Here is a 12,279-nt window from a genome sequence, read left to right as displayed (position 1 = left end):
ATATTATAACAGATTATAACCATCAATAAGACCGTTAAGCTGCCTGGCAGCCTCTGGGGCCCATGTCAGTCATGACAGGGTAATAAGCTGGCGTCCCGCAATAGCATTGGAGACTCAGATGTTAGAAGCTTAGTCCGATGCAGGGACAGAGTATGTTATGAGTAGAACCATGTCCATGGGTGTTGGTATGTTACATTCGTCCTTCAGGTTAAGTGGGTTCTGCCGGGTCGTCTGCGTAGATATCATCACCGGAGCTGGCCATCAGGCAGACCGGGTCTTACCTCCCTTTCATCCGATGCCCAGTCTGTGTGGAGTTGTGCTGTCACGCTGCCGTTGGACGTGGTTCTTGTCTTCAAAGGCGCCCCTGGGCTGGGACTCCTTTCCAGCAGCATGCGGTGGAATGTGTAGCCGTGCGTCTCCCCGGTTTGCGGTTGTAGTTTGGGGGACAGGGTCAAGCTTCGTCGAGCGCCGGCTCTCAGGCCGTGGAAGTAGCTGGTGTGGGAGGTTGGTTTAGCAGTCTTTGTTGCCTTGATGTGGGGGCCTGCTTGGTCACTCGTGTAACATGGTGTGGCTTCCTGCCCGTGAGGGCAGCGGTGTGTGCGTAGCCTGGCCTTCCCGGATGCCTGTGGTGGGTGCCTGTAATGGCGCCGGCGGGTTACTGGACGAATCCATGTAGCCACTAGTTTTGCCGCCCGGCGGTAAGGCAGTCCTCGTTCACGCAGTATGTTCCAGACGCTCTGGCAAAGCCGGTCAAATTCCCCCAGAGGGTGTGTGTATGGTTGGGTGTGTGCGCTCCGCTTTTGGGGTTCTCGCTGGGCGGCCATCTTAGCTGCGGTCCAGTTGCCTGGTGTTTGCCGGAGCTGTGCCAGCCGTGTGGAACGGTCCCCGCTTTAGTTTAGCCGTTGCAAGTTCAGAGTACCGGGATATCCCTCACCGGTGGGGGGGGGGGGAGGAAGTGTACCTGGGAGACCTCCGAGCGATTAGCTACAGACGACGTGGATGTCGGACGCCTCTCTTGCTTCGTCTGAGTAGGCCTCAGGTCTATCCCCGGTCAGATGCCACCGATTTCGGTCAGGAAAGTTGCCGTTTGGCTTCTGCATGTAAGTGCTCACTTCTCCAGGTCGTCTAATCGTCGATTCGGTAGGTTTTTGCCCACTTTTGGGCCAAATACAAGCGTTTTGGCACGGAGCTTGTCTCATGTGCGACCTCTCTGCATGGCAGCTTGGCTCCGCCCCCGCGATTTAATGTTGATTGCATTCCTCTTTTTTTATTTTATTTATATTGCCTCTGTTGAAACTAGTAACCCTACTTCAGCACCCTCAGGCAACTATACCACCATCTTGGTTACTCACAAAAGCGAGCATTATAATCCTGTCTTATCATAACTAAACACGACTTGCACCCAAACATATTATTACTCACACTCAAGCACGCTGTATTCAACCTATCTTTTTATTTGTTATTATCTACTGTAAAAAAAAAGGAATAATTAGTCATCAGAACTCCTTGTGAAAAAAAAGGGGGGGGCAAACAAGAGACAGCAGCATGTTTCAAAACCTTATTAGCAAAGGAACGTTCCAGAAAGTCACTAAAGAATCAAATTGTGTAGCAGGCTGGCCGGGTCTTGGGTCATAAACAACATAAACTGCATGACCCCATTTTACGTAATCTCTATTATATTTCATAAATGTGGTAATTGTCTGATAGTAATACATTTTTTTTTAAAATTTTGGATGCAACAAAAAGTTAGTATATATTATTATAAATGTATATGTGTGTTACTGTAAATTCTTTATACTTTGAAAAACTGGTTGGGTACTCTCAATTGGTTTTATTTGGAAATAAAAAATAATTTTCATTTTCTTGTTAAACATTTATGTAGTTCAAATTCTCTTAGTATAGTTAGATGTTTTTCATTTAAACTTTTCTAATTTAGAAATGTTAGCAGTCTTTTTTGCCTCTTCTTAGTGGCCTGGAGGCTTTTGCTCGGGACAGCCAACTATATGTTTGCCTTTTTGTTTTTATTCTAGAATTTTTTTTTTTATTTCTACAAATTTGAGAATGAAGACCTACAGGTTCACACTGCTCTGTAGGATATGTAACCTATAGGTTATTTAGCAATTCATTATCCCTGTAGAGCAGTGGTTCCCAATCCAGTCATTTAGTACCCCCAGTACAGTCCAGGATTTAGGGATTACCCTGTTGTGTCTAAAGTATTTTTTTTTTTTTAAGTATTTTTTTTCTTTCTTTCTAAAAACACCTTAGACACAACAGGGTAATCCCTAAATCCTGGACTGTTACGAGGTACTTGAGGACTGGGTTGGGAACCACTGCTCTAGAGTGACTGAATAACACTACAGCTGGTTTCCAAATTTCCTATCTGCTAATTATGTCTTAACCATCATAATGCCTAATACCTCATTCACAAGCATTATTTTAGTTCATCATAGGTTCTTGCACTCAATTTAATTTTTTTTTTACACAATACCATGATTAGAATGAAACCATCTGTCCTGTAAGTATTTCCCTTAAAAGAACACTCCAAGCACTATAACCACTATATTGCACTGTAGTGGTTCATGCGCCAAGAGTGCCCTAGCTCCCTCACCCAAATGTAAGTAAATTAGTAATAAGGTTTGACTTTTTAATTATTTATTTTTGATGTGCACATATTAACAGACAAGCTTGCAGGACCACGGCAGCATTAGCAAGCTTAATAAAACATTGTTAAACATAGGCATGACATTTGAGATAACACATTTTTAAGTTTTAAGATTCAGGAGTAATGCATAAGCCTGCATAACAGTGTAGGAGCATATAGTACTTTCTATCAAGAGCAATTTCAAGTAAGTGAAGACAAGCTGTCCTAAAAAGGTGTCAGCTATAGATTGCATTCCCAAGCTAGTTACAGGTTGTGTTTATATGCCTAAAACACTGTATACAGAAAAGAAGCAGGGCCATCTTTCCCCATGGGCACGCTGGGCATTTGCCCGAGGACCCCACCGTGCTGCCCAGCGCACCCGGCCTTTGATCTCCCCTGCCGGCCCATGGAGAGCCACGTTTAATGGCCGTGGGCCCTCTTGGGCCAGTGAGGATATCAGAGACCTCCCTCACTAGTCCAAGGCCTCTTCGATTGGGGAGAGAGGACGAGAGGACCCGGAGGCAGGGGGAGGGAAGTGGGAAGCAGATCACGCCTCCTGCGAGCATGCTGTGTGAAGCACTGCTGCCTGTTACCATGGCAATGTCCCACATGGGGGGGACAAATTATTATTTTGCCTAGGGGGGCAAAAATCCTTGCACCGGCCCCGAATGTATACTGAATTTTTGGAGAGTGTCACTTTTTTATCTGCCTGACCAGCCATGTTGTATCAGTGTAACCGAGGTAAGAGAGGAGAAAAATATGACACAGATATAGCACCCTTGTGATTTTGTAAAACCTCTAAACATTGTTTTTCTCCTTTTGCAATAAGTGTGTAATTTTCGCACAGTCGTGGACATATCACTCCATATTAGGTAATGCTATTAAAAAGTCTGAAGTTGACTCATTATTTTGAATGCATTATATAGTTACGGCATTATAAAAATGTTGCAAATGCAACTAATTGATTACAAAATAATTTTTGTGTTTGTTGCAAATCAAAAGGCCCTGCATTCAGTCTTTTATTGAAGGAGAATCCAATTAAATCTACAGAGCTAATCAGGACTATGCCCAGCTACAATCATGGGATGAATGCTCTCAGCCAATGAGTGTGGCCGAGGTCAGCCAGGCTTAACTCTGCAGTGACTTTTGGCTTCTCCTACAGGATACTCAAGGGACACCTGTAAGTTGTCAAACCATACTAAGCGTGCTCCTTACCATTCTATTTATCTCATAAGCAGGGCTTTCTGGGCACAACGGGTTTCTGTTGTAGATAATTGTGAAATTATTGCTATAGAAAGCTAACACATGAATCAAACTCCCAGGAATGAAAAACAGGTTGGGATGGAGAGACAGTAAGGGAAAGCATATGGATGAACAATAATTATCTTAAAAAAACAAAAAGAACTAAAGAAGAGGAATAACACAAACATCTTGCATCCTAAATGTACCATAATGTGTGTTCAGAGTGCTCTTTGAATACATTGAGAAAAAAACAGGCTTTCAGCTTTTCCAGAGTCAGTTGTCATTAATGGTTAAATTTTCAGGCTGGACAAAAGTGGTAAGTGGTGTCCCTCAGGGTTCTGTTTTGGAACCGCTTCTATTTAACATATTTATAAATGATCTTGAAATAGGCAATGAAAGCCATGTATCAGTGTTTGCAGATGACACAAAACTTTGTAAAGTAATAAAATGTGAGCAGGATATTGCTTTGCTGCAGAGGGATGTGGATAGATTGGGGGACTGGGCCCTTAAATGGCAGATGGAATTTAATGTGGAGAAATGCAAAGTTATGCACTTTGGGGTTAAGAATGCACAAGCAACTTACACCCTAAATGGTAGTAACCTAGGGATAACCACACACGAGAAGGATTTGGGAATTGTTATAGACAACAAATTAGGCAGCAATATGAAATGTCAATCTGCATTTGCTAAGGCCAGTAAGGTTTTGTCATGTATAAATAGGGGCATAAATTCTCGGAATGAAAATATAATTTTGCCTTTTTATAAATCGCTGGTAAGACCACTCCTTGAATATGCTGTGCAATTTTGGGCACCTGTTCTAAAGAAAGATATAATGGCACTAGAAAAAGTGCAGAGACAAGCTACAAAATTGATAAAAGGAATGGAGCATTTTAGTTACGAAAAAAGGATAAAAAATGTGAATCTCTTTAGTTTGGAAAAACCGCACCTCAGAGGGGATATGATAACATTATACAAATATATTCGGGGTCAGTACAAATCTTTATCTGGAAATCTATTCATAAACAGGGCTATACATAGGACACGAGGTCATACATTTAGGCTGGAAGAAAGGAGATTTCATCTAAGGCAAAGAAAAGTTTTTTTTTACAGTAAGAGCAATAAGGATATGGAATTCTCTGCCTGAAGAGGTGGTTTTGTCAGAGTCCATACAGATGTTTAAACTGCAATTGGATAAATACTTGCTAAAACATAACATACAGGGATATAATTTCTAATTAGTGGGGTAATAGCTGCTTGATCCAAGGAGATATCTGACTGCTATTTTGGGGTCAAGAAGGAATTTTTTCCTAGTTTGTTGCAAAATTGGAAGCACTTTCGACTAGGTTTTTTGCCTTCTTTTGGATCAACAGCAAAAACATACGTGAGGAAGGCTGAACTTGATGGACGCAAGTCTCTTTTCAGCTATGTAACTATGTAACTATGTAATACCATAAGTAGAAAAGGCCATATAGAAAAAGAATGACAAATGTATTTTTTAACATATATGTATTGTTTTTGCAAATATTTAAATTAAAATCCTTATAATGCTCTTAAAATCTGAATAGGTTAACTCAAATCTGCACTGCCCCGTTTCTATTTTCTTTATTCATAGGCAAAGAGTATTTTTCCCAAGTAGAACAGTTTAAAAACACAAAAAAAATAAGTTGCTGTAAATGCATATAGTAAATATTCCTACTAACCTGGGAGCTCTTCGTAAATATCATCATCCTCGACTGGAACTGGAATATGAGATGACCCAGAAGTAGGCAGATTCGATTCTTGGTTCACATCATCATACAGCTCGTCACCTTCACCATCTGGAGAAGAGGAACAGTAAAGAAGCCATTAAACAAAAACAAGAAACTTGGATTTAAAATATTCAATATATCTATTACAGCACAATGCCAGCATAGGGCTGCAGCTTGTAAAAGCATGGTAAAATAAATTTTAATGCTTCATTGTAAATTAAATTTATATGAGAGAGAACATCTAGAGTTCAGATAATAAACGTGAAGGTCATTGGTCACACATGGGGTTTATTGGACTATTTACTGTGGTCAAATACAATAATATATGAATTAGTACATGTATTATGTAATATATTGTGCAGATGTTAACATACCCCGGACCAAAAATGTGTCAAGATAACAAGATAGTTTGATTAATTTAATTAACCCTTATTCTGGATTAGGTAATATTTTAGATAAGGAGGCAAAACAGAAAAAATGGGGTGTCGGAAAATAGCCAACACCTCAAGTTCTGTAAGAGGTTACAAGGGGTATAGGGGGCTTGACCCCAGGGATAGACAATAAAAAGAAGAAGAGAAATGAGCTAGAAGGCCACCATACATATAAGTATGAAGGTGGGAAACTGCTCATTCAATAATCTATACCCCTAAAGTAAGTGTACTTGTCATAAAGAGGGAAAAGATCAAACACAGAGGAGAAAAAGAGAAAAAAGAGGGAAAACGTGGGTATATATACCTTTAATAGAACAAGAGATACACAGATAATAATAAAAAGGTCTAGCTGGCTCTATCTATGGCCAGAAGGGAGAAATCCTTAGCAGGAAGGTACCGGGTAGTGAGGTGTAATCTCACAAATACTAACAAAAGTCAACACAATTGCAAAGTACTAAGGACCAAAGAACTGGTCACTAAAAAATATATTCATTAATTACAAATGTAGTGTTAGACTTAGGAAATGAACCTGCCTGAGATCTGGTCTTAGCCAAAAGAGTACTGCCAGAAATCTGGCAAAAGGGCAGGGGGGTATTTGAGATAGAGATATAAATATAAGGTGAGTCTTGGTAGTGATGGTACCCCTAAAGGGAGTACAGTAGTTACCAGTGCAGGCTAGCAGGTAGACCTATGCAGAGGGTTAATATAAGAGAAATGCCCACCTGAGCATAAAGAGGTATGCATTTAAATGTAACTTATTACCAAAAGAAAAAACCTCCAAACAATGCCCAATCCGCAACCTGCAAAGCCCTGCATATACTAACTGTCTCCCATAGACACAGGGTAAATAGGTACACTACCTGCTGCTTCAAGGCAGCCTCAAGGCTATCCCTACATTTGTAATTAATGAATATATTTTTTAGTGACCAGTTCTTTGGTCCTCAGTACTTTGCAATTGTGTTGACTTTTGTTAGTATTTGTGAGATTACACCTCACTACCCGGTACCTTCCTGCTAAGGATTTCTCCCTTCTGGCCATAGATAGAGCCAGCTAGACCTTTTTATTATTATCTGTGTATCTCTTGTTCTATTAAAGGTATATATACCCACGTTTTCCCTCTTTTTTCTCTTTTTCTCCTCTGTGTTTGATCTTTTCCCTCTTTATGACAAGTACACTTACTTTAGGGGTATAGATTATTGAATGAGCAGTTTCCCACCTTCATACTTATATGTATGGTGGCCTTCTAGCTCATTTCTCTTCTTCTCTTTATTAGGTAATATTTTACCTTGAGATTCTAAATTCACAAAATTATGGAAACACACAAATATAATGTCCTTCACTTGTTAAATGTGAGTCTAATGTTTTAAATTGCACCAGTTGTGCAAAGAAGACGCTATGTAAAAATAATCAAGTTTTATTTAAATATTGTGACCATGGCACTCAAGAGGATGTCAGGTTAAATGTTTACTGGCATATTTGCAAAAACAATACATAAATGCCACATGAACCTATTCATTTATTTAGCCTATTCTTATATACACAAAACAGACGTGAGCAGTAACAGATTTTGTTACGTGACGTTTGAGTTGCTTGAATGATTCCGACTCACAAATAGTGAGTGTACTATTAGGGTTATCCACTAAAGTAAGAACTGCTGAAAATCAAAGTTAATAGAAATTCAACATTTCAGGCTAAAATATCCAAAGTGGAAAAATTATTCAAGTCAACCATGCTTCCGATTTTGCTACTACACCTTAAATTTGAAATTCACTTTGAATTACTACCAATTCTCACTTTAGTAAATAACCCTGCATATTAGTGATGTGTTCAAAAGTATGTAAACCACATGCCTCTCAAAAGTTCAGCTTTTGGCGAGACAGTCCTGATTTTGAAGTTCTGTTCCACCTTAATGCTTTAGATTTCTGGTGCCCCACATTGGGGGACGGCTGACAGGCAGCACAGAGCAAGGGCATCATTAGATTCAAAGTTGGGAGGTATATCACTGTAGCAGATTGTATAATGGCACATGTCATAAGATGGATATGTGCAGCGTTGTAGTCACAGTCCTTCAAATGTAGGGGTTATAGAACTATACCCACTAACCCTGATATAGAGCAGTGCTTCAAATCACTGGCAAAGAGGTGCAAGCACTCCTTAAATCTTTGTACACTAAGAATTTCCTTAATGTGAGCTATTTTACACACTCTCTAAACCTTCATACAGACTAGTGGTGACATTTAAACTGCATTAACAAATTAGTTGAGTTTTACCAGAGGAAAAGCAAGACACATCATTATCGGGGATGAAGTTGTAGCAGAATGTTAGACAGTATTGGTCATTTTAATAAATAGTGAAATTCTACAAAACTGCTAATAACTATGTAAGGGATAAAAATAGTGCAGCTCCATTGTATAAAGTAAACCCTTCTGGCAACTCTTACGGCTAAATGTCAGTAAAAATGAAAGCAAGCAAGGAAACGGCATTAGATTCCAGCAATAAAAAAGGTCACAAGCTTTTTAATAAGTACCTTTCAGATCAGCGGGACACATGGGTTATTCCTTTGAAAGGTGTGCTAATGTTATCTCTATAACACGATGCATGCTCTGACTTGCAAACAAGATTGCATGGGAAAGAACTTTTGTGTTTTGAAAATGCCATATAAATCTGTAGGACAGTGCAAACAACGTGTATTAATGTATGCTTGTCACAGCTGTACATTGATTGCATGCTCATATATTTGTAGTTTAATATCATACAACAAAAATGTGCAAGATAAGGAGGGCTTTAGAACGTGGCTGCATGAACCATAGTTATTTCAAATTAGCCGACTGGTCAAAATGTAGACTGATATGAGCAGATGAAAATGTAGACAAACAATGTGTATCTAATTTCTTTCTGTCTCTTTTGTTGCATTTTATAAAGCAAAGTATTGAAGAGATAGAAGTAGTCTGCATGGTTTCATTAGAAATGTTGGTTATGTTTTGCCACTGACAGTCAAATGAGTCTTCGAGGACTTCCAGCAACTGTATTTACTGTATACAATTTATGTTTTCGACCTCTAATATTATCTTTTTTATTTTTTTTTTTAAGTGTGACTTAACACTTGTGGATCATATGTGCCAAAACATCGCAGAAGGTGTCGCTCATTATTATTTCACCAACAGACACCAAACTCGGATTCTTCCAAAATTATATTTGGACTCTCTGTGACTTCTTTATCAAACCTAATTTCTAAGCACTATGTTTTGAAGGACAGCCTTTTCTTGGCAGTGTGTAGATAGTGTGAAACAGCGTCCACATGCTGAATACTGGCCAAAGTGACATCTGGGATCACTGGAATATGCAAACATCTGTATTTTGTATATTTGCACCATATTACAATCTGTGTATTTGTATAAGTGTAATCACTATAGAATTCTAGAAATAGTGAAGTACATCAAAAATACAGTAAGGCAGGGTAAATAAAATGATATGCACTCACACTTCATAAGAGCTTAGTTGTAGCTCAAACTTAGACACTTGGATGGAATAATCCCCAATTGAAAATATGACCTTGACATTAATGCTTCACAAGGTGCTTATTTTAGAACAACATATTTAATCTTTTCAAAATAGACAAGCGCTTTCTCAGCAAATTTCACTCTTTTTATTTTTTTTACAGTAATTTTCCAAAGTCACCTTCAAATAATTGATTTTGAGTTTGCATGCTATTCCTTATATTATCTTATTTTGCAGCCGTATATTTTTTCTTTTCAGTTTATTATTAATACTTTCAATAGAAAACTAGTAATGTCAAACACTACCAAACATATACAACACACAGTGTTATGAATTAGAAGGTAAAATATACAGTAACATATACTTCACAATAGATATCCACTGTAGGAAAGTAGTAGTACCACTCTTGGAATCTATAACAAATAAATACAACCACACATAGTGTAAAAATAACAAAGTGCAAATGCGTTTCGACTGGATCCAGTCTTCTTCAGTGCAAAGGTAATCTGTGGAAATTCAGTCTTGTCTTTTATATGTTCCATTCATGATTGAAAGCCAATTCATCTGCGGCAATGCCAGTAAGTTTCCTGGTCACGTGATTTTCGGCATTGACTTCCGGTCACGTGTGTGCGTCATTACCACGCACATATGAAGTCCTTACCGGTTGACATAATCTCTATGTATGTCATGCCGGAACCACTGTAACGTCAATATTGGAGGTAAGCAACAATGCACGAAATATAATATCATATCTAAAAACTCAACAAAATTAAAATTAACACACATAAGACTAATTGATGATATACTTAAACCCCTATGTTTCATATATAAATATAGTGATCTATATATGTAAAACTACAACATAATAAAAATACATTAGTAATAGTCAACTGGAAAATACCTATAGTATATTGCCATATTATTATCTTATTAGGGGCACAACAAGGTGGATATAACACATATAGCAAAAAATAAAAAAGGAGAATAAAAGAGAAATAAATACAACCCTTATATAAAAAAGAATATATTTTATAAAAAATGAGCAAACTCAAAATCTAAATTTAAACTGTTACTGTCAGCTAGTTAAATCTATATATCCATTAACGTCAACTTTAAAAAAAAAATTCTTGTATTTAAAACCTGATTATCAACATACATTTTGAAATCTAAAAATTGTATAAACAATAAAACAATACCTTTTTGATTACAGTGTAAAAATTGGATAAAATACTGTAAAGGATCCTTACTACCCTTCAAAATAAAGAAAATATCCTCTATGTATCTGAGATAGAGAACCAAGTTCGCACTCCAGATTCCAAGGAAGGATTCTTCCCAAAAATACATAAATAAGTTAGCATAACTGGGTGCGAACTTGGTTCCCACCGCATTACCCATGAGTTGCAGGAAAAAATGTCCATCAAACCAAAAATAATTATTCTGTAATATAAGTTCTATACTGTCCATAATGAAATCTATTTGGACTGTCGGAAAAAAATGGCCTGTTAAAAAAGCGAGGATCTTTTAAATGGTTTTATCCAATTTTTAAACTCTAATCAAAAAGGTATTGTTTTAACTAGTGAATATAGCCACAAGACTATACATTTTTTAGATTTGGAAATTTATGTTGATAATCGGGTTTTAAATAGAATTTTTTTTTTTTTTTTTAAGTTGACGTTAATGGATATATAGATTTAACTAGCTGCCATTACCCCCCATGGCTTGATAATGTTCCCAAAGGACAATATATTCGAATGTTTAGAAACTGTAGTTAAGTCAAAAATTTGGAGCTCAGGCTAATGTTTTAACACATTTTTTTTTAAAGATAAAAACTATGGACTAAAACCATTGAGAAACAAATGTTGGCTGTACGATCACTAAATAGGGAAGATCTCCTAATGTACAAAAATGACAACCCAAAAAATATAATGAGGCACAAAATTAATTCTAAGGGGGTCCCCATTAGTTTGGATTATAATGGTAACTCAAGGCAAATTAAACACATTATTAAAAAATATAGGTATATCCTTAAAACAGATAAAGAGTTGAAAGAATTATTAGGGGAAGAACCAAACATAGTTTTTCAAGGAGCTAAAAATATTAAAAATAAGTTAGTAAAAGGTTTTAATAAGGATCCACCTATAGAGAATGTTTTTTAATTTACAGAAATGATTTTATCCATGCAAAATGTGTACAGCTTGCAGGAGAACAATTCTTTATAAATCCAAACTGACCGATTTTGAATCAAATATTTCCAAAAAGAAATATAAAATTCAAGATATTTTGACCTGTCACTCTACCAATGTGGTGTACCTCCTCTGGTGTGCCTGTGGCTTACAGTATGTGGGTATGACAACAAGGAAATTAAAAACACGCATACTGGAAAACTTGGGGAATATCCAGAGGGGGTACACCAAACATAGTGTATCAACTCACTTTACTGAAATGCACAATAAAGATTCATCGGTTTTGGGTTTTTATGGCCATTTGTAAAAATAAGCACAGTTGGAGGAGGGAAGATAATTTTAGGGAGCTCAGTAAGGTGGAAAGCAAATGGATTCTTGAATTAGATACACTTAACCCTAACAGTTTAAATTTAGATTTGCTATTTTTTTATAAAATATATTCTTTTTTATATAAGGGTTGTATTCAGGGGCGAACTGACCGGTCGGGCACTTCGGACATGGTCCGAGGGCCCGGACGGGAGGGGGACCCGCCATCA

General features: G+C 37.6%; 1 protein-coding gene across 1 annotated transcript in view; it reads right to left on the bottom strand.

Annotated features, from left to right (window-relative positions):
• The window catches only part of SKAP2 (src kinase associated phosphoprotein 2), a 234,676-nt gene that overhangs the window by 77,147 nt on the left and 145,250 nt on the right, over positions 1-12,279 (bottom strand). Inside the window, exon 9 of the mRNA XM_063450704.1 lies at positions 5,584-5,700. Within this exon, the coding sequence (XP_063306774.1) occupies positions 5,584-5,700 (117 nt within the window). The remainder of the gene's footprint in view (positions 1-5,583; positions 5,701-12,279) is intronic.

Source organism: Pelobates fuscus, chromosome 4 (genome assembly GCF_036172605.1).
Source record: "Pelobates fuscus isolate aPelFus1 chromosome 4, aPelFus1.pri, whole genome shotgun sequence".
NCBI lineage: Eukaryota > Metazoa > Chordata > Amphibia > Anura > Pelobatidae > Pelobates > Pelobates fuscus.
This window is presented reverse-complemented; position numbering and strand designations above follow the sequence as displayed.